Genomic DNA, 25,170 nt, shown 5'->3' with positions numbered 1-25,170 from the left:
AGTATCGCAATGGATTTTGTGATAGGTTTGCCTAAAACCCGATCTGGTTGTGACGCTATTTGGGTGGTTGTGGATCGACTAACAAAATCAGCTCACTTTCTTCCTATCCGAATAAGTTGCACAATGGAGGAATTGGCTCGAATGTATATTAAAGAGATTGTCAGGTTGCATGGCGTGCCTTCTACTATCATATCTGATAGAGATCCTCGTTTCACATCAAGGTTCTGGGGAGCTTTTCAGCGTGCATTTGGGACTCAGTTAAGCTTGAGTACTGCGTATCACCCTCAGACAGATGGTCAGTCAGAGAGAACTATTCAGACCTTGGAGGATATGCTAAGGGCTTGTGTTTTGGACCAGCCAGCGAGCTGGGATCGGTATATGCCATTAATAGAATTTGCTTATAATAATAGCTATCATGCGAGCATTGGAATGGCTCCATATGAGGCTCTGTATGGCAGAAAATGTCAATCTCCATTGTGTTGGTATGAAACTGGAGAAAGAAGTTTGTTAGGGCCTGAGATGATAGCTGAAACTACTGAACAGATAAAGAAGATTCGTAGTCGAATGCTTATAGCCCAAAGCCGCCAGAAGAGCTATGTTGATCAAAGGCGAAAGCCTTTGGAATTCGAAGAAGGAGAACATGTCTTTCTGAAAGTTACACCAACCACTGGAGTAGGAAGATCTATTAAAACTAAGAAACTAAATCCCCGTTATATTGGACCATTTGAGATTCTGAAGAGGATTGGACCAGTGGCTTATAGAATTGCCTTACCGCCGTACCTTTCGAATTTGCACGATGTATTTCATGTATCACAGCTTCGGAAGTATACTCCTGATGCAAGTCATGTTCTAGAACCAGAACCAATCCAAGTGAGAGAAGATCTAACACTTCCAGTAATTCCGGTAAGAATTGATGACACTAGTGTTAAACGATTACGAGGAAGAGAAGTATCATTGGTAAAAGTAGCTTGGAGTCGAGCTGGTATTGAAGAACACACATGGGAACTCAAATCAGATATGCAAAAAGACTATCCACATCTCTTTTCAGGTAACTAGATTTGAATTTTGAGGGCAAAATTCTTTATTAGGTGGGTAGGATGTAAACCCCGGTTAAATTAGTAGATAATTAGTCAATAAATTAGTTTTTAATAAGGAGGATTATAAATGTAAATATTATACCAAATTAGGATAGAGCTCATCGAAACGAGAATTTTGACACCAATTTCAAAAAAATCGGTCCAAGATTGGACCGAACGGGTCGAACCGGTTGAACCGAACCCGAACCGGGCTACCGGTCCAACCGGACCCACACTTTAAATGAGCCCACGTTCCTTTCTTCTCCATTTTGGCTTCAGCGACATGAAAGCTCCAGGGAGAGAAAGCAACGCCGAAACCCTTGCGGCAAATTTCAATTCGCCGTAACTTCTCCGTCCGAGCTCCGATTGTCGCACCGTTTGCGGCCACGCGTCCACCGCGTCGAGCTCTACATTTCTATCGGAACAATTTCATAGGTAACTTGTTTAATCACTCTCAGCCTTCTCTTCTCCCAATTTTCGAATTTTAAGTGGGAATGTTGAATTTCCTTGATTTATGATGTTTTAGGATCCAATTAGCTTGAGGAAAACGTTTACTCTTGCTTATGTGAAGCTTGGGTAAGGTGAGGATACGATAATTTTATTTTAATTTCATTGAATTTGAGCTTTGAGTATTAAATTGGATATATATGTGTTATGAATGTGTATTAGGTTGTGAATAAATAATTGGAGCTTGAAATTGTGAATACTGAAACTTGGAGGAAGCGGATTAGTTGAAGTTTTAAGGGCTGTGTTCTTTTAGGAAAATTGTCTTGGAATAATACTTGGGAATCGGCTAAGGTATGGTTTAGGTTTCTTGCATTTAATATATAATGTTCTGTGAAAACTTAGGCTAGGTGACCATAGGATAAGTTGGAATGCGGGTGTATGTTTAATGTTTAGTAATTTTTCGATGATATATTTGGTTGAAGTTTATTGGATAATTAGTTATTAATTTTGGATGGTGAATGTTATTATTGATGAACATGGTTAGTTTGGTGCTTGTTGATTAATTAATAATTTGGTGAATTGTTGATTTGAGGTATCTTGTGTTAGAAGCCTAGGATTAGTGAACTATGATCCTTAGTTGAATTTTTGGTTGTTGGATTTGAATATTGTATGAGTATAATTGTTGATCTGAGGTAGATTTATTGTGGTGACTGTTATGATGACGAGGAAGGGTGTGTTGAATTGAAAAGAAAGCAGGTTTGGACCCGAAAAGGGTGGTAAAGTCCGAGTTTTAGAGGAGGTGCTGCCAAAATTTTATAAAAATTAGAGATTTTGTTTATATGAGTATCTAAAAAGATTTAGATTCAAAGATTATATGGTTTGAATTAGAGTTATTAAGAAAATAAGTATGTTTTAAGTTTGAAGTTTGATTCTTAGAAAAGAATGAATTATATTTTGAATTGGAACTATTGATGGACGAAATGAGAGGTGTGATATCGAAGGATAAGGATTGAATATGTTTAACGTATGATGATGAATGAGATGCAATTGAGAATGATGTGGATGTTAATGAATTATAATTGAATTATTTATATGGCTTATGAATTTGAATAATCTGAGATACGAGGTTCCCTGGATAAAGTGCCGTGGCTTGCCACCACGTGTACCAGGTAGAAAACTCGATACTCTGTTGACCCTACGACGTAAGTGTGACCGGGCACTATATAAATTCCCGGGAATGTTACCCCCATTGAGCAATATTGATTATTTGAGATAAAGCTATGCATAGACTCTTGGGGATGCACGTCGGGGGACAGTCTAAGGACAATTCAGACTTGTCGGGTTGGCTGGATAACCGACAGATGAGCCTCATCAGCCATAGGACAGGCATGCATCATATGCATACTATTTGAACTACTTGCTTGTGCATTAACTGGGTGTGCCTGAATGTATCTGCCATGCTAAATGTATATTTGTTACCTGCAGTACTTGTAACCTTCATGTGCTTGCTTTATCTGTTTGTTTGTCTGTGAAATCCTGATGGAGATGGAGGTTTGGAGGAATGGCAATATGAGATTTAGGTTTAAGATTAAGTTAAATCAGGTTTACATATTCTTAGAAAACCACCTTCTATGGCTTCTATTTAATACTTTAAGCTCTATAAACTGAGTGTCGGCGTTCTAGGATTGCCTCTGGCATTCCCAGGACCTTATATATTATGTGTGGCACCTTTACCATACTGAGAACCTCTGGTTCTCATTCCATACTATGTTGTTGTTTTTCAGATGCAGGTCGAGAGGCATCTCGTTAGGCGTCTGGACTCTTGAAGCGGAGTGGTTACTGGGTTATTTTGTTATGTTATGATGTATATATATGTACTTAGCTTTCTCTCCACATAACTTATTCTTTTTGATCCTCCTAGAGGTGTATGGAGAGGCAGAATTTTGTTTATGTACATTTGGGTTTTGGATATGTATATATATGTATATATGTATGTATATTCTCCGGCCAGTCTTGACTTCGCAGGCTGAGTCAGGAGCTCGTTATTTTGTATCTTTGACTCTCTGTTCTTGTTTTGGGTTTCTTTACACTTGACAGCTGTAGCTTTCTTAGCATGCAAGTTAACTCATTTCTCGAGTGTTGCGCTTTTATATTCGCGATTTTTATTTCCTCTATTCTTCAAGGCTCCTAGCATATTATAATTCTTCTGCTATTATAAATATACATTTTATTTTAGAGGTCGTAATACCACACCACCTCTACTTTACGACTTAAGCGTAAAGCTTAGTGTGGTAGGGTATTACATTAGAGGTGCGTTTGAGCGTAATATCAATTAGAGGACTTGTAAGACTTGTATAGCAGAATCACTTGTATGTAGAGATTAATCCAATTTATATATACACAAATACAAAACAAATTAACATAATTTTAAATTTTAAACTATGCAAAAACTAACAAAATTTTAAATTTTAAACTTTTTTATAAATTTCTGAAGATGCTTGATTCAGTAATCAGAAAAATAATAATAAATAAATATAGAGAGACAACAATAAAATGATGAAAGGAAGCTTCTTGAGGGTATGAACAATGGCAATTAAAGATAATGTTGAAGTAGAAAAGCTGATGGACCATCGTGAATAGCGGGTTATGCTTACAGCTCTACTTGACTACTTGAAAAACAGCTTTCAATTTTCAACACTTATGCTTACTTTAAATTAAAGTTATTCTATAAATAAACTACTATATCTATTAATTATTAGGGTTTAATATAGGGGGAAGAATAAATGGTGTAAACATAATGATATAGACATATAGAGAAGAGAAATTTTGGTTTCTCTAATAAGCCCTAAATGAATATATTTACAATAATATTATTCATATGTACCAAATACTTTTGATATTAAAATAGACTTATTGTTATTAATTAATTGTATATTTATACTATTTTTTAATTAACAAATCAAAAAGATATTTTGTATTGATTGTTAAAAAAATAATGATGTTAAAATGAAACGACCTTCAATATTTTACTTACTTTCAACAACATATGCATAAAGATATGTACTAAATAATATCTTTCAATATATAATTATATTAAGTGTACATAAAAATATCAGTTATTAATTAATTATTTGTATAGAATATTTTTGTGTTTTTTATTATACTTTATTATTTGAAATAAATTCACATATCAAAGGAAAAAATATTTATTTAAAAAATATAATGTTAAATTAAGAATTTATAAATTCTCAAAAATATATTATTATAATTTAATTTCTATTTTTTTAAGATTATTCTTTCTATTCTCTTTCAAATTTAGTAAGGCAAATATGAAAATGACATGTTAGCGAATCAACACACAGATGTATGGTGCAACGTTATTGTTAGATCAACGGTCAACGTTCAATGATTCTCTTGGGGTCAACATTCATGAATATAAAAGCTAAATCTGCCATTTAACAATAACCTATACTTAAAAAAAGAAGAGGAATTAATTAATCTCTTATAAAATATGATTCTTTTAATTTGAAGCTGAAAATTAATCACGTTGTCTCTGATTTTCATTATTTTGGTGCAGTTGCAACTAGATTAAATTTCCAAAAGGATTAATTTGCCTTATACCCCCAATATTATGCCATAGAAGTTGAACGAGTTAGTAGTGAAATTAGTTTTTAAAAAATAAAATATTTTTTAAATTTATTTTTAAAATATTTTTTTATTAAATTAGTCCTTTAAAAATTCGAATTAATCATATTTGTCTTTCGATCATTCCGCTAATAATTTTTTAAAAAAATTGATGTCATAAAATATTAATTGATAATATATATCATACCAGATATGTCTAATTAGATATTGACAAATATATTTATAAAAATTTATTAATTTATTCATTTTTTTCAATTATAAAATTCTATTCTTAATACGAACTAGTAATTAAATTGATAGATTTTCGTAAATATACTTAATCAATGTCTAATTAAACATGTTATGTGTCAGGTCAATTAACATTTCACATCATCAATCGTTGACGAAAATTATAAGTGGAGTAACTGAAGGATAGATATAATTAATTCGTAATATCTAAAAGACCAATTTGATTAAAAAAAAATTTAAAAATGAATTTAAAAAATGTATGATCTTTCAAAAATTAATTTGACTATTAATTTTTTTTTTCTATAGGAACCTTCGTGTGTGTGTGGTTTTTTTTTTTTTTTTTTGAGATCTCAGCTTTCTTTTTGAGTTGAATACAGTTGTAGACATTTTGTCCTTTTTTGGGCCTGGCCGTTTGATGCATTCACATTTTCCATTAGATTTATTCTTGGGCTCATTTTTTTGGGCTTACACTATTTATTGCTTCAAGCTATTCATGACCAAAAATCAAATGGACTTGCGATCCAATACATAATTTATTGGCACTATAATTGAACTACATCCAACCAACTTGGATTGGTTTAGTATTAGTTTGCTTAAGTAAGTGTGAAGATTCGAATCTCATCTTATGCACATAATAATTTATTAACCAATAACAAAATCTTAAATAAATAAAAACCATATGTGCATGCAATGCTATTCAAACCCTTTTTTTTTGGTGACTTATTCAAACCATTTATAACATCTTATTATAATATGTATGTATAATAATTTTAAATATGTTCATATTTAGGTAGTATTTATCCGAATCCGATCCGAAAGTTATGGATATAGATTCGATTCGCAATTCTATCGAATCAGATTGTAAATTTTGTGTAAGCACCCGCATATTCGTGTATCTGCAAAAATAAAAAATAAATAAGTAAATATTTTTTTTATATTTTGTTTCAATTAATAATTATTATATATGTTGTATTATTTTAATTTATTATTTAAGAAAGATATGTTTAATATTATTTTAAAAGTAAACATATTTAAAAGAATAAAAAAAATTAATTTTATTGATATATTTTTATTAAAAATATCTTTATGTTTTGCGGATATATCCGAAACCTTATCCGATCTGATCCACAAATGTTCAAATCGGATCCAAACTTAAAAACTGCAAATATTGAATCTGATCCAATAATTTTAGTGCAAATCGAATCGAAATTTTTGTCATATTCGATCCGATTCAATCTGCCTTCGCTCTTATCATATTGATAGGTTTTGCAAGTTTTTTAGCAAACTTAGATTATGTATATAAAAGCTATGCTTCTTTTAGACTTGAACGATAGATTATGTATAATCTATTTTATTTGTTTATTTATTTCTAAAGGACTTTGAATCCGTTGACCACTTCGGAGACCGCTGGCTTCATTCGAAGTTCAAACACTGTAACTTCAAGTAAGAAGTATTCTACTATTTACTATTTCTTAACCACCATTTTTGAAAGTTCCAAAACATTTCATCATGTATCTATTCTCCAAAATTATAAGCACCCAATTTTTTGAAATGCTATATATTAATTATATATTATATATATGCAATGCACTTGTTTTCTGGAATAACCATGCACACAGAAATGGTAAACTCAAAATTATGATTTTGACAAAAACATAGCTTGAATTATTAAGCAAAAGAATAATCAAAATAGATAACAAAAAATATATAAAATATAATATGATGTTCAATTTGATATATTCATGTTTGAAAGAAAACCAACCTTTTGGAAGTTTCATAGTAATAACTAGTGAATTATTCATCGGGTTTATATATTTGTTTCAATTTTTGGTGCAATTACGTGTGTTCTCTCTTTTTATTTTTTATTTTTAAATAAATTTAATTTTAATGCACTGATGTCACATCATAAAAAATAACTACTATTTTTATTAATTGCGTGAATGAACATTTAAAAAAAATAAATATAATTATACGAATGTACAAAACATTTTACACTATCAGTACATCAAAATTATACTCATATATTATACAATTCATATTTGAACAAGCCTTCTTTTCAATTCTTTATATAAAAAAAAGTTATTAATAGTTTATCAAATCTCAACTAACCTAACCAACAGTTTTTTTTTTCCTCAAAAAAATCGAATTTCACAAGAATAGAATAAAAAAAAAGGGAACATTAGTCACAAAAAAAGGGGGGAAATTAAAAGTCACAACCTATTTAATAAGCAAACTCGTAAGTTTATTTTGTTCAAATACTCTTTAATCTCAAAGATCAACTTAGGGGTGAGCACGGTAGTAGGTACCTGATTATCTGTTCGAACCCGAACTGAATCAATTAAATTGGTTCTAGAACTAACGGGTAATCGGGTTCAACGATTTGAGTATCAGTTCTAGGAGTGTGGAACCCAAACCAACCCATAAATCCGATAATATATTAATTAAATAAAAAAATAAAAATATATATATAGTTTTTAGTATTTTTTAGTGAGATTATTCACTATTAATATGTTTGAATTTTAATGAGTTTAATTTTTAATGTATTTGGTGTTTAATATGTTTAGATTATTTATATTGATGTTACATATTTATTGTACTTGTTGAATTTTTAAAATAAAATTTGATTTTTTTATGAATTTCAAAGTTATCGGGTACTCAATTACCTGAACTGAACAAATCCGTTCTTAATCGATTTGGTTTAGTTTGGATACATATACAAAAAAATACAAATTCGAACCAAATTGAACCAATTACATTTTGATTGGTTCAATTCTAATTTCACCTTAAACCCGAACCAAACTGATTCATGCTCACCCCTAATCAAACTAACCAAAAATTTTATTTTAACAAATATAATTCTCCTAATAATAAATACTATATATCTATTCCCTTATTGTCCTATGTACATACTAAAAAGTTCAATAACAAGTATGGAAAATATGAAAAACAACAATTAATTAGAAATGCACCCTTTGTTTTTTTTACCCTAAATTACCCACATGTCTTGCACACAAGTTGCAACGTTGACATTTAAATCTAAGTCAACCAATTGATCAATCCCCAAATGAATGTTAATTTGGCACGTGGATTTATTTAACGTTGACTTTATTAGGAAGACGATTGACCTGGTAAAACGCTAATGTGTAATGTGGGATATTATATTGCCATAGTCCATAGATATGTAAATTTCTTTATTTACATTATGATATTAATTTGAATATTTTATTATAGTGTGTTACACTTTTCATAGCAAACACTATTTTGATATTAGATTTTTTTTAACAATTAACTGTTTTGTTAATTAAAAAATAATTTAAATACATAATTAATTAATATTAATTACATTTTTATGCAATATTACTATTTTTTTAATATTTTTTTGATATTGTTATGATGTCATTTTTTAAAAAATTAAGTTGATAAAAAAATAAATAAGTATATCTTTAATATATTTTTATGCAATAATTTAATATATTTTTTGTATAATTTTTTTTATTTATCTTATATTAATTTTTTTTTCTAGAATTTAGATTCTGATTTTATATCATAATATTATTTATCCTAAAAATTTAAATTAATAAAAAATAGTATATAAACAATATATCATCTCTTAACAAATATAAAAAGATACATGTGAGCAAAGAGAAAAATAAAAGTCAATAAGTATATCAAAATTAATGTAATTTAATTCTCATACGGAATACAGTAATGTGAACGCCAATGTGTAGTGTCAATAATATAAATATAATATGAATATGGATGACGATGCACTTTAATTTTAGTACTACAATTTCAATAAACAATGCCGTAATCAAGCACATTCTTCATTGAGGTTAACATTATTAATTTGGGCTTCTGATTGATTGCGTTGTGTTACATAAGGGATAATTGTTGTTGTTAAATAAGGGAAAGTGATTTCATAATCACTTGTCCAAAAAGATTGAGTTGATAAAAAAAAATATATATAAATAATTATATTTTTTACATATTTTTTATGCAAAAAACTTTTTTAAATTTATCTAAATAAATTTGAATTCAACTTATTTCACCTATAACTTGAAAATGTAATTGTCAATGAATAATAGCTCAAATGACATAGTCTTCCCATACTCAATTAAAAGGTTGCAGATTTGAGTTTTCTTATTTTAGTAAAAAAAAAAAAAAACTTGGGGATGTAATCTTACAAGCGTGCCTATATATTAATCTACTGTTATTATTTTTATTCAATGTGTGTTATCAAATGCGATATTGACTCAAGTTTTTTTTTTCGTCTTAAATGGTGGTATTAACTCAAGTAGACCGAAAAAATATTTTATAATAATTTAACTAAGAAGAGTGTTAGAGAGCCAGTAGATTATATGATTTGTAGTCATCAATTAATTATTAATAATATTTTTAATAATATGAGATTATATATAATAGGATAAGATTACTCAATTTTTTATGATTAAGTACTGACCAAAATTTAATAAAAATGCTAGTCCCCTAGACTTTCTCTTTAATTAATTATTAGTCATACTATATGTATACAAAAAATTAACAATTAATCAGCCATCACACAAAAAATATAGCGTATTTGATATCTCGTAATTTTTTACTATATTAATTTAAACTAAGAAGTTTAATAAACTAATATAAATTAGTCGAATAATTAGTTCACTTATCAGTTAAATAAGTTCTGGGGTTCAAATAAATTATAAATAAGCAAGTTTAATAAAAAATGTGCTTAGTCTATATATAATTTCCTGTATCATTCAAGTGCATTTAATTTCTCTCTCTTATTCGTGACAAATTAATTGAAGACTCATCTAAATAAACGTGACAGCAATTGGTCCTTCATGTCATTAATTAATGTAAATAATTTATAAGATCATCTTCTTGAACGTAAAATCCTAGCTTAGTTTGAGAGTGAAGCTGCTTGTGTGGCTGGAACAGAATCAAAATCTTTCAAAGAATGGAAATTGAAAGACCATTATCTCATGACTTGAATTTTTACTTCAAGAATCGAATGCTAGAGTGCTATTATGCATATTAGGTTTGGTCTAAAATCACATATTACTTTGTCAAGATTTCAAAGTCTAACAACTCATCAAGACTCAATTGAAATCCATGAAGGAACATGGAATCTATATACCTCAGATTATCTTAAAAGAATTTGTACTATTGTACTGTTAATTCTGCTTGTACTACTAGAAATAGGGTTTTTTTAAAGCAAAATTTTAGACTAAATTAATTCGTTTAAAACAAAAATTGTCTCTAATTTATTCAAAATTTATCTCAATTTCGTTCGAAAAATACGGAGTTCTAGTAGTGTCGATTGTTATTAGTCATAATTTTTTCTTAATACTCATATGTCTGCTATCACTAATGATTTTATCAAAAATTATGCGATGTACATCTCCTCTATTATGACGAAATATGATTTCTTTTGTCCTTAATATCAAATTTGAGGATCTTCTTTTTGCTCATAAAGACATGATTATATTGAGCATTTTATAATCTGAATTGAGTGTCATTGAAGTTAATTTTTTCAGACATGGCTTCAGTTTGGACATAGATCTTTTAATGCTAATTACGACTATAGAAAAGGCAAGAGTGAAAGATCCTTTTGTAGAGGTAGATTTGATTCATCTTATTCTAGACCCTTAAACAAGTTTAATATGTATAATTATATGTATAAATATATATATATATATATATATATATATATATATATATATTTTTTTTTTTTGTAGTGATTGATTTTATTGTTAATTTTGAATATATTACGATGATTATAAATTACTATAAAATAAGCCGAAGTAATATATTGATATAGCGACGATTATATCAACAGTTTTTAAAAACTATCACAAATCCTAGTTCTCGCCCTTTAAAAGACGGTGATTTCTAAAATACTAATAATGTGTTTTGCGGTATTTTGAAACTGCTAAATTTCTTTAAAAAAGTATCGTTAATTTCTGCTTATTTTGTAGTGATATGAAATATTTTTGTAATTAAATATATGAAATAAAAGTTTCATATATTTTAGAAATTAAAATTTTGATCTTTTAATTATTGGTTAATGAAATCCCTTGGTAATATTTAAATAAAATTTTTAAAAGGTCTTTTCTCTTGGTATACAAAATATCTGTGGGTATTACAAAAACCAATCCATAGAAATGAATATTGGCAGTAATATAATTGATACAACAATTTTTTTTTCAGTTATCCGATGAATATTGAAAATATCGTTTATCCTTTAATTTATATTTTATTTTTGGAAAATACGTACGATTTTTCAAAATATAAGAGCATTTTTAATGGTTGATTCTCATTTAACTTTTTTTTAACACTTTGCGAAACCTATCAGTTGGAGAAGTAGCAAAATGAGTTCTTTCACGTTATTCAAAGGAGTGGAGTCCTACTCAAACAGACTTACGGACAACCAATAATAACTTACCATATGACAAGTTACCTTTTAAATAAATAATTATATGAAATTATAATTAAATAAATAATTATATTAAATAATTAAATTATAATAAATAATTATATTAAATAATTAAATAATATTCAATTTAGTAGTAATTATAATAATTATTTTTATTTAATTAATAATTTATATTAATTATTTATATCATAATTAATATTAAATATGATTGTTGAGGATGAAAGAGACACTTATGCAGAAAATTTTGCTCAAGATTTTGAGTATGATGATGTTGAAAATGATTTATCATAATCTTAGTTGGGAGAAGAAGATTTTACATCATACCATCAATTTCTTCAAAGAAATGCCCAACTTCAAAATAGGCAGCAATATAGACAATTGAAAGAGGACTTGATTGAACACATATGGCAATTTCACAATACTTATCGTCAACTATAGAGTTTAATTATATTTTTCTTTATATTAAGTAATTTTACAAATTAGTGTAACCCCGAATTATATATTATGTATTATTGTTATATATGAATTTATTTAATATTAATATCTTTTAATAGTGAATTATTTTTAAATTTAAATATTTAAATTATATTATAAAAAAATTAATTACATTAATTTTAATTATTTTAATTAATTAATTAAGTGGGACCACAATAGAGACTAAAGTTAGTTCCTCTTAATGGAAAAGAGAGAGATGCTTTAAGTTCCTATTTACTATTTATGACGCAAAAGCTGATGTGGAGTTACTTTTTATGACAAATGGGTTATAAACAGAAACTGAAATAAGTTTCGTACTGGAGATGGTCTAAGCACCCACACGAAAATCATGAATCTGTGAAGTCATCATCGCACGTCGTGTTACAACTGGAAATCGTCCATAATATAATATAATATAATGCAACGAACGAACGAAGTGATGCTATTTAAAATTGAATATTAACTACTTTTTTTTAATATACACTAAATTGAAATTTTTTTTATATCTAACTCAATATATAAAGGTGGAAGATAAACGTGTATGTTAATATTGAACTAGAAATTAAATAATCTCATTAAAATATAAAAGTAGTACAATAAATTGTATTTTTTTCTTTTGGTGTTTTTATTTTGCCTCATATATTGATGATTTATCTCTTTATTTTTAGATGAGGAATATATAGAGAGTCAGAAAAAAAAACTCATATTATGCGGATAATAATAATAATAATAATAATAATAATAATAATAATAATAATAATAATTGAGAAAAATATTTGCTGAAAATAGATGGAATAATTAAAGGTGCAGGGTAGTTCACGTTGGTTTTGGACTTTGGTGGCGGCTTTGAGGGTTTGACCTTTCTTGTTGTAATAGTAGCATTTGGCATTTATATAACGTTACTTAATTAGTGCTCTCACATTCAATACAACATTGACTCAATCTAAGTCACCATGTGATTCACTTCCATGGCCGACAATTTTTGTGTTTTGCATCATCACCTCCATCACCAAATTATACTATTTTTTCATATTTCTTTCTTTTCTTTTTTAAAATATAAAAAGTAAAATAATATATAACCTCAATTTGCCTTTTTCTTTGGCTTTATCTTTATAGAGATATAGTTTCTATGATTACTTCTTTATTTAATTTTCTCAATCTTGTTTCGTTCATGTTAATTAATCCCTTAAACTTTGTTCTTAGCTTTACTTTCTAGCTATAGCTAGTTTTGATGATTGTCTCATGCATGCTGGTTTTGTTCTTTGTCTTTAGTTGACCCACTAATTTTATATATAATATTAATGTTTCATCCTTGATCTTAAATATAATAATAATAATAATAATAATAATAATAATAATAATAATAATAATAATATAAATTTATTTTACCATATTTATCATATAATTAAAATTAATTTTATTACTATAAATTTTTATATATTTGTCAAGAAAAAATGAATACATCTATTATCTGGAATAAAAATGTTATTCGTACATTAAAATTAACTAATAAAACCAACTTTAATAATATTTATGTATAAATATATGTATATGAAGTTTATTTTATGAGGAGTGCTAGGGAATAAGTAATTTTTATGATTTGTAACCATCAAGTAGTTATCAATGATAATTTTAATGGTGTGAGATTTTATCCAATGATATAGCATTATTCACTTTTCTTTTTTTTTATTGGTTACATACTAACTAGAATTTAATAAAATTATTGGTCTTTTAAACTTTTTTTATTTTATTTTTAATATATATTTATATTTAAATATATATTTTATACTAATAACTAATTTTAGAGATTAATTTTAATATACACGTAGTATTATCGTATCAGTAACGTAACTGACCTCCTCATTTATGAATACATAATGTTGTTTGAAGAAAAAAAAGTTGTCAAATAAATACTCTCAAATATGGAAGGTACTTTTTATATGTAATGCTTTAAACGGAAATTAAACGAACCAATTAATAACTGAATCAGTTATTTTCTAATAACTGAGATAGATGATAATCATATAATAAATTTCGTATAGAGTTGATGAGTTGACCTTCTTCATGAGATTGCTTGTTGTATTTATTAATTATGTACGTATACACGTAACATAGTGGAAATTTGTTTTTTCTTTAAAAAAAAAATTAAAGTAAAAGAAGATATAAGACATGCTTATGTTATTTATTTCGTCATTTCCATATTAAAAATTTAAAATACAATAAAATAAAATAAAATACAACTGGTATAAGATCACATACGCGGACACATCAGCACCACTCACGTATATATCTTATCAAATCAAAACCATAACTACCAAAAGTCTAATCAATTTTGCGAGTCAGATTCCAGCTACTTGTTCATCATCTCATTATCATAATTTAAAGCTTAATTATATTATAATTATTTCTCTGTTTGATTTCTTAAAAGAAAAAATAAGATAAGTACGTACGTACGTACGTACATACATACATATATATATATATATAAACACACTCTTATCTTCATCTATTACAGTCGCCTAATGTGAACTAGTTAGAATGAAAGGAAGTTTAATAATTATTAATTAACATTTGTTTTTGTATTTTTAAGGAATGATAATCCTCTCGTCAACCATATTTTCGATCTGAATGAGATCAATTGATGCATAAGGCAAACTGAAAATTATAAATCCAGCTTATGAATAAATATAAAAAATTAATTTTTAATTAGTCAACTTTAATTATTTTTCAATGTAAATTACTCTTTTTAGATTTTCATTTTTTAGAAGATTTAGAATTTAGGAATTAATTTTAGATTTAAAATTTAAAATGTAAATTAAAGTAAAAAAGTAATGTAAAAAATTATTAACTGATATTAATTAAAAACAATTAATTCTTTAATTAAACTCTTATTATATGTAGAATAATTGTATTATATGTATATGAAAAATCAATCACTAAATTAGCCATTGATATAAAATATATATTAAATTTAAATATATAATAAAAATAAATTAAATAATACTTATATTTGGTATTCACCTAACATTTTTCTATGTCTAATGTAGTGATGAGTTCATTTCATTATATAAAAGTATAATTCAAATGATAAAAGCATACTTAATTAATTTCTATAATGGGTTATTTAATTATAAAAAAGTTAACTTATTTATTAAGCCAACTGAATTTACATTTATGGTCAATACCAATGTTTCTTTGGGATCGTTTCGGCGCAGTGGTTTAGAACTTTATTAGATTTGATTTGAGTTATTTTTCAACGAATCTAGAGGAAAAAAAAACCCAATACTTATATAAAATCTTTTTCACTTAATTAATTAATTCATTGCCCAATTGCACATGCTGTTTCATTTGTCTTACTCCTTAATTAAATTATTCTCTTCTATATGTGGAATAAGGAAGATTATTAGCCAAAGTCAAGTGAAAATGAAGTAACCAAAAAAAAATCTCAGAAAAATGTGATAAATTTATACTTGCCATATATATATATATATATATATATATATATATATAAAGAAAATAAATAAAAAAATAAAATAAAAATAAAGGTGATTTGGTCAAAGTATGGTGACAAGTAAGTAAGCAATGAGTGAAGTTAATTGATGCAACATTTGCGAATAAGCATACAACACATAAATAATAAGACAAATTGAAAAAAAGAGAAAGTGATATTCTTCAAATGAATATCTCAATTGTCAACACAAAATTGAGAATTCCACTTTTGCTACTTTCCTTTGTATTGCATCCACATTTTTTTTTTCTATCTAAATAAAATGTCGGCCCCAATATTGCAGTCAAACCCCAACGTTTAAGTTTTAATAATTTAATAATACTATATATACTTGCATGAGTTGGAAGAGAGAGAGAGAAAAAAAAAACTATAGACTCAACAAAAAGTCAAAGGGGGTAATAATATCCAAGTCTTCTCTTTAATTATTAACCCTACTTGCATGTGGTATTAATTCATTTCACTTTTTCCAGCTGTTTGATTTTCTTTTTAAAAGAAAATGTTGATTTGAATCTACTTTAGAAATAAGTATAAAAATTTTTCACATTGCTCATCATTAAATTGTAAAAGTATGTATTTTTTGACAAATAATTTATTTAAATCATTAAAATATTTTTCTAGTGATATATATACTATTCCTATAAAAACAAAGTTGAACTCACATATTTTTCTTAATGTCAAAATTAATTTACTACCACTTTAACTAACACATAATAAGTTAAACCACCATTTTCATGAAATTATTTGAGAATGACACAAAATAGTATTACTAATTACTACTTCATCAAAATGACACTTCTTTAAATAATTCCTAATTATAGCCTAAAATAAATTAGACTTCTAATATTAAAAATTCAGATTGTATTTTTTTTCATTCAAATAAAATCATATGGGCGACTCTATATATATAAAAAAATTATTAATCAAATTATTATAATTTAAATTAATTTAAAAAAATTAAAATTAAAATTTTTATTTTAAATATTATCACGTGTATGACACGGATAATTATACTTGTAATTAATAAAGTTGGGTTATTATTACTCTTGAGCCGTTCGCCCCATAATCCATATATATGATTTTTGAAAAGTCTTAATTAATAAAATGGAAGGTGCCACCACCATCACTTTGTTTTTTCCGTGTATTGACTTTCTCTAACATACCAAACAATTTGAACACCGAATATTTTTTCTTCTTTTGCATATTATATAAATACCAAGACAACACTCCTCCATAATCTCATCAAACAACAAGAAACAAATCACAAGCAAATCAAAATTCAAAGTCCAAAATTGCTGCTTCTACTTCTTCAATTCTTCATATATCAACCTCTACTATATAGCTAAGCTAACTTCATTATCCATTGATCACATTCAATTATTATTCATCACACATACATGGATCATGGAATTGATGTTCCACCATTTTTTGTTTGTCCAATTTCATTGGAGATCATGAAGGATCCGGTGATTGTATCCACAGGAATCACCTATGATAGAGAGAGCATTGAGAAGTGGTTATTGAAGAACAAGACATGCCCGGTGACCAAGCAAACCCTTGAGATTTTAGACCTAACTCCTAATCACACTCTTAGGAGATTGATTCAAGCATGGTGCACCTTGAATGCTTCTCATGGAGTTGAAAGAATTCCAACACCAAAGCCTCCGGTCAATAAAGAACAGGTATCAAAGCTCATCAAAGATGCTTCTTCTAATGATCAAGATTCTTCATTGCTTTCTCAGTGCCTTATGAGCCTTAAATCGATGGCGGCCGAGAGCGAATCGAACCGGAGATGCATTGAATCAGCTGGAGCTGTTGAGTTCTTGGCTTCAATAGTTGTGATGAATCATGGTTATGATTCAATTGAGGCTAGTTCTGATGGAGATGAAGGTTTCGACACGAAATCAGGTGTTTCGGATGAAGCTTTGAGCATACTACACAATCTTCATTTGTCAGAAAATGGTTTGAAGACCTTATTAGGGTTCAAAGATGGAATCTTTGTTGATTCCTTGACAAGGGTCTTGCAAAGAGGAATCTATGAATCAAGGGCTTATGCAGTTTTCTTGTTGAAATCCATGTCCCAAGTTGCAAACCCTAATCAGCTAGTGAATCTTAGAAATGAATTGTTTGTGGAATTGGTTCAAGTTCTAAAGGATCAAATCTCACAAAAAGCTTCAAAGGAAACACTACAAACCCTAATTGAGGTTTGTCCATGGGGAAGAAACCGGATCAAAGCGGTCGAATCAGGGGCGATCCATGTCCTTATTGAGCTTCTTCTTGATTGCAAAGAGAAGAAGCCATGTGAGATGATGATGGTGGTTTTGGATATTCTATGCCAAACGGCTGATGGAAGAGCTGAGCTTCTCGGCCACGCCGCCGGCGTGGCCATCGTTTCTAAGAAGATTCTTAGGGTTTCAACATTGGTGAATGATAGGGCTGTGAAGATTTTACTCTCAATTGCAAGGTACTCAGCAACACAAAGTGTTGTTCAAGAAATGTTGCTAATTGGTGTTGTTGCTAAACTTTGTTTGGTTCTTCAAGTTGATAGTGGAAACAAGGCTAAGGAGAAAGCAAGGGAAATTCTCAAGCTTCATTCTAAGACATGGAGGAATTCTCCTTGTTTACCTACCAATTTTCTTTCAGCTTACCCTACAAATTAGATTCAACTATTCAAGTGTGAAAAAAAAAAAAGATTGAGAGTTTATTTTTGACCTACCTTCATCATCAATTTTAATTTTAGTTTTTTTTTTTCTTTGTCCACTCTTTATGTTTTTTATTTGTACAGATATTGTTATTTGAAAAAGAAAAAAAATTGGAAATAAAGTTAATAGGTATGGGCATGAAGCAACTATTGCTCATATCTTATAGGTTAGGAAACATACTTGAATTTATTATGTATTGAATACACATACAATAATATATGGAAATAGTGATACCAAAGGTTTTATCATTTTCATTTTGTTTATTTATGGTTTTTATTACTTCTTTAATTTTCTTAGCCTTTTAGAATGGAAAAATGAAGTTATATATATGTTAGCTTAATTTCATGTCTTACTACTTGAAAAAACAAGGATTATAATATAAGTATGGGAGGATTAAATTAAACCTTGATATAAATTATAATGATACTTTCGTGTTTGTTTTTTAGTTTAATTTGAGAAGCTAAGTCTGGTGAAGAAGTTTTCAATTAACGAATTAATTGAAGTAAACTTAAGATTTATTGTCGAAAAAAAAAGGCAAAAAGAGCAAGATGGTTATTGTTATTATTATTATACAAGTTGAAAACTTTATTTCACGGACAACATAAGACATACAATTTAGGAAACTTCAAGATAAGAATAATAAAGCATCTTCAAAGCTTTTGATCATCATCAAGGGGTAAAAGCTTCTTCGATTAAATTATATATATAATTTCATGCTTGTCTTGTGGGTTTTGATGGCTTCGTGTCTAGATCTGTTTTGGAAGAGTTTTATTCTTCAACAAATTAAAGTGTGTTTAGATTTGATTAGCTTGTTTATTTTTGTATATATATGTTTGTATTATTTAATTATTTGCTTGTTTATCGTTGATATGAAACTACTTATTAAGTTTAAAGATAGAAAGAATCATATAAATGGTTATATTTTTCCACATTTTTTAAGTAAATATTTTTTTAAATTTGTTTGCATATTTTATTTAGACTTCCTTTTTTTTTGTGTGTTATACTGAAATTTTGTTTTTTTAAGTTTAATAAGAATTAAATTCTAAGTTTATCGGTTATAGAAATTTTGATATTAATATCATGAAACTAATTCTCTTAAAAAATTTAAACTGATAGAAAAAAAATATGTGAATGTTTATATATATCTCTATAGTCCTAAAGCTTTTATTTTTAAAAAAAGATGTGAATGTTTAAATGTTGATATAAAACTACTTAAGTATAAATTGATAGAAAAAGTTTTATGAATAATTATATCTCTATATATTTTTTTAAGTAAGAGTCTTTTTTTGAGTTTATTTAAATTTTTTATTTTTTTTATAGTATACTAAAATCATTTTTTTTAGGTTTAATAAAAATGAAACTTTAAATTTTTCGGTCATAGAAATCCTGATACTAATGTCATAAAATTATTTCCTAAAAAATTTAAATGGATAAAAAAAATATATGAATGTTATCTCTCTATAATCCTAAAGCTTTTATCTTTAAATTTTCTACCAAGATTTGAAGATAAAGATATTTTTTGGTTAATAAAAATTGAATTCTAAATTTTTAATCATAAAAATTTCAATACTCATGTTATATATTAAATATATAATTATTTATATGTCTATTCCTCTATCAACTTTAATCTTTGAAAAAAAATAATATCAATAATATATTATTCATTTTAATTGCTTTGATAATAATGTCGGACTGGTCCAACTTCATGGCTCCAATTCAATCACTAAAGAAAAAATGTATTATTAGAACATTAAACAACCTTTATTAGCTTTAATTGCGGTGGGTTTCTCTTTACAATTTCTTGTAATTCTTATGAATCAGTCACTTTTGATCGTCCTTTAGTATTACAATGCAGATTATTAATTATTACAATAAGAACCCTAATCATTAATAATTCACCTACCCTGTTGGACCAAGTAATTACCTTGTTCTATACTGCATCAACTCTCCTAATTAAATTATTGGATATTAAATATATACTGATCTATTGCTATTTTTCAAATAATTATTCTTTATTAGTGAAATTGTAATCTAAATTGAAGTCTTATTATTATTTTTTTTTTAAAATTACTTTGAAGTCACCATTCAAATTTGCATGATGAATTTGACCCATGCGCATGCAAATGAAACAATGATGAACATGCAATATATATGCAAGTGTCATGTAAATTAAATTAAAATAGATAGACGACTTATTTGAGTGCTATAATTATTTTTTTTTTGTTTGTTTAGAATTAATCAATTAACCTAACAAGTAATTATAGAGCAGTCGCTTTAACTAATTTATTCCTTTCCTTTGATAGAAGGAGTCATTATTATTATTAGGAATGATTACTAATTATAAGTTATGATACACACTATAGACTAATTCAGCTATATATGAAGATTGAAAAGATTTATTCTACTATAGAAACTTTCATGGAGTTGGCAATATTGTTTGATTCCTTAGTAAAATTATACTCTGTGATTTTGCAATTCCACAAAATGATGAATCATTCCATTGCATGCAGCATAACTAACCTAACTCATAGACCAAGCTATATATAGATATAATTTCTATTACAGATATAATTATTTACGTTGTCTCTTTCTATCCATTTAAGATTTTAAAAAAAGTAATTTTATGACATAGTGTCAAAATTCTATACTTATTTTTGATGCATTCTATGTCGATTTTCAGTGAACCCTAAAAATAGAAAAATAACATAAAAAAAAGCTTATAAAAAAATTAATCAAATCCAAAAAAACTCTTATTTAAAAAAATATTAAAAATATAACAATTTATGTTACTTCTTCTTATTAGTTTTTAAGGATAGTAATTTCATGATACTTTCAATAAACCATAATACAAGACACTTTCTCACTAATTAATACGTGTCTGAACTCATTCAAACTATTTATTCCTTAATTCATACTATTAGATTCTATCTGCTTTGATTGAATTATGTATTAAGAGAAAACAAATTAAAGAACACACGCACGTACTACTTAGGCCATGGTGTGTGGTGGTAGTAATTTAATTAAACAGAAGGTAGATTATTATTATTTATTTTATTTATTCATGTGCTATAGGATTTGTTAGAATTAGTTAATCTCGTTCACAAGTTATCATATAACAATTTTATTTACTCATTAATGTTAAGAATGATAAAATATGTATGTCAATATTTGAGACTGAAATTGAAGTTTTCATTATCTTGTTTTAAATTGCAATAATAAGATTATAAAATGCATATTATTATAAGCTAGAAAAATTCCATCGTATGAAATTCACATTGACATGGTTATAGTCATCTTTACCTGAAGATGCAAGTTCAATAATGACGGAGCAACATAATATAACACATGTTAGTAGTTAAACTTGTATTTTTTCATGAAAATTAAACAATAAAGAAAATTTATAAAAAAGTTTATACAAATGTTAAAAATATTATTATTTATGTGCAATGTGATTCTTCTTTTCAGTTTAAATTAAAAAAAAAATGATATCATGACTAGGTTACATTGATGTAAGTAGCAATCAAGAAAAATGAATGGCATGAAGAGAGGAGCAAACGAAGAATCATGAACCCGTGCGGGTCCAGGATGAATGACAAAAATTCTTGTAAACCAATAATCATATAAAACTTATAAAAATGTTGATGTATAAGAAAAGCAAAAGCTTATTATTGGATAGCATTGCACATGGTAATGTTACCCTTGGCTTAGCTTCATCCCTCTAAGTTTTGCCGCCCACCACAATATTTTACGCCATCACTTCATGAAATACGCACCTTCATATCAATTTTGAATATAAGATATATGATTTTCTTGAAGGATAAATTATTGGTGATTCTTTGTGAAGTTATGTAATATATTATAGGTGGAAACTCAGGTGCAGTCGACTTTACGTGAAGCTGATAACTGAGAGTCGTTAGATGAAAATTTAGTTAAATCAGTCAAATCATTTAACGGCTCTCACCTATCAACTTCACGTAAAGTCGACTGCACCTGAGTTTCCACCTATATTATATTTTTTTTATTTTATCATTTTAGACTAATTAATTCTCTAATGTTATATATATTTATATATATATGTACACACCCATGCCACCGCCCACGGAAACACAAGACTAATGTCACATTTATTAAAATATAGGAAAAATATTATCATATAAAAATATAAAACACAATATTATTTAAACTTTTGAAGGAGTTAATATATATATTTTTTATATAAAAATATCGTTTCTAATATTAATATAAGCGCACGCAATAATATGATATTATTTAAATAAATTATTAATTAGCATCTGAAATTCATTGGATTCTCTTTTTGGTCAAAGAAACTTATATTAACCAATCTCATTTTATTAGTCAGATAAATAATAATAGCCAATCTTATACACACACATAGAAATACTACTTGAATACTAGAAATTAAGTACACAATTAGTTATATTATGTTTATGTATATTAATATGTTTTACATATTTTTTAATAAATAATTATAATCACAAAATAATCAATTTTTTATAATAGAATAATTAAAATTTTTAATAACAAATAATTAAGTTTTACGATAAACAGTAAAAATTATTATCCACAATCTGTTTTAACACTATTCATGTTTTAAATATAAATATAAATATAATTTAATTATATATTTATAAAATTTGATTATAAATACAAATACAAAATTATTTTATATATTTTTATATGAATACTTGATATTTTATCTCAAACAGTAACCATAAATATAAGAGAATTTCTCTAATAAAGAACAAAATTAAATTTAAAAAATGAAAATTTTTACTAAATACATAAAAAATATATACATTATTGTATTTTTTTAAAAAAATTTTAACTAAAAAAAAATCTCTCTAATATAGTACTGTTTTCTAGTTAATTTTATTGAAAGAGTTTTAAATATACCGAAAATAAATTGGGTTAACTTTTTATTTTAATTAATATATATTATATATATTTTTTATAATTCAAATCAAGTTAAAACAAATGGAACACCGAATATTTTTGATATACTTAAAATTTTTCCAATCTTATTAATCAAGGAGATGGGATTTTATAGACAACAAATCCAAATGTATTTTAAATTATACATTAATTTGCATGAACTCGAAATCGATCGTGGGGGCCATTTTCTTGGATCATGGGCTAATTTTTCTGGGATCATGTGTTGCACACAGTTTTATGTGCAAATCTTCATTTTTTTTTGTTTCCCTAATTATACTTTCAAACTTTGAATATTTCTACACCCACCAAAACTATATATATTTATTTAAGAAAAAAAAAAAACTTTAGCGGTTGCCTAAGAGGCCAACTCGCTATGAATATGAAGTGTGTGTGGTTCATGATTCATGAATAATTAACAGTTCATTAAGCGTTGAAGGTCAAATATGTAACATGAACATGACAGGTATATATATATTTGAATAGTTATATTTTTTTGACCGAATAATAAAATAATATTAATGATATATACAAAAAGGAGAGACCAGTAGTATCAACTTGCATAGAGTTATTAATTGATTGATGATGAGAGTCACCGGTTAATTGTGAGCATAATTTAATTAGTATTCTGACCCTTATACTTGTCAAAAAGCTAAGGCTTCTGGTAATAATTCAACAAAATATTATTTATATATATACTAAATCCATAATTAATTATTTAAAATAAAAACTAAGTGTGATAATGGGTCCATGATATGATATGAAAGTAGGTAATGTTTCAAAGGTTCAAGAAAAGGGCCCAATTGGAATATACTTGTATAGCTGATTCAACTCATTTGATCTTAGAAAAAACAAAAATTGCATGCAAGATTTTGATCTAGTGAATAGTGAATAGAATCCTTAATATACCTAATAATATAGATCAGAAAAAAAATCTCCATAATATACATGAATCTGAGTGCAAAACCAAGTATATAATCTATTCATAATGCAAAAGAAATAAGTTTTCTCTAATTTGTTTAATTATAACATATTAATGTTTAAGATAAATTATATTGTTCTTAAACTCTAGAATTAAATAGATCATTCATACTGACACTTCCTAATTTATTATGTCTATATATTAGTCTTTTTCAGAAGAGAGATAAATAATGTCATATGGCTTAAATATCATAAGATATTAGTATATATACCACATACCTTTAGAAATAAAAATAACTCATATAATTATCTAAACCTTAGGGAAAAAATGGATATACGTTTCTATATTCTATTAATCAAAATTATTAGTTGCCACATCATCTATAGGATGGGAATTGGAGATACTTGAAAATTGTAGCTGGCATTATTAATTATCCAATGGAACTATATCCCTATAAATTATGATGTATTTCTTCCTCTTAAAATTAAAAATAATAATTAAATATCTATATATATAGAAAAAATTAAACCACTACCACTTTAGTACTAGCTACAACTCTTTGAAGTCAAGGATTGCAGCTAAACATGGGAGAGAAATTAATAGTGTATAGCATTATTATTATTATAGCTCAAATTAAAGACTGTATGTATATTTGTTTACAACTTGGAATTATTAGTAATAGTAATAATCCATTCTCTATACATAACTACATATAAATGACAAAGAAAATTAAACAAAGGCAACAATGAAGAAATAATCATACTTTTAATTTTTTTTCTTTCCTATCA

General features: G+C 26.8%; 1 protein-coding gene and 1 long non-coding RNA gene across 2 annotated transcripts; both read left to right on the top strand.

Moving 5' to 3' along the window:
- The first annotated feature begins 1,354 nt into the window (after positions 1-1,354).
- LOC130960781 (uncharacterized) lies at positions 1,355-3,673 on the top strand. The gene is made up of 4 exons (XR_009079241.1): positions 1,355-1,511; positions 1,603-1,657; positions 1,746-1,874; positions 3,308-3,673. It is a non-coding gene; the product is annotated as an uncharacterized LOC130960781 (long non-coding RNA).
- A 13,386-nt stretch (positions 3,674-17,059) lies between these two features.
- On the top strand, positions 17,060-18,758 carry LOC130962037 (E3 ubiquitin-protein ligase PUB22-like). Its single transcript, XM_057888124.1, has one exon. The coding sequence runs from the start codon at positions 17,206-17,208 to the stop codon at positions 18,466-18,468; it is 1,263 nt and encodes a 420-aa protein (XP_057744107.1). The 5' UTR covers positions 17,060-17,205; the 3' UTR covers positions 18,469-18,758.
- Positions 18,759-25,170: the final 6,412 nt, after the last annotated feature.

This window comes from Arachis stenosperma, chromosome 2 (genome assembly GCF_014773155.1).
Source record: "Arachis stenosperma cultivar V10309 chromosome 2, arast.V10309.gnm1.PFL2, whole genome shotgun sequence".
Classification (NCBI taxonomy): Eukaryota; Viridiplantae; Streptophyta; class Magnoliopsida; order Fabales; family Fabaceae; genus Arachis; species Arachis stenosperma.
This window is presented reverse-complemented; position numbering and strand designations above follow the sequence as displayed.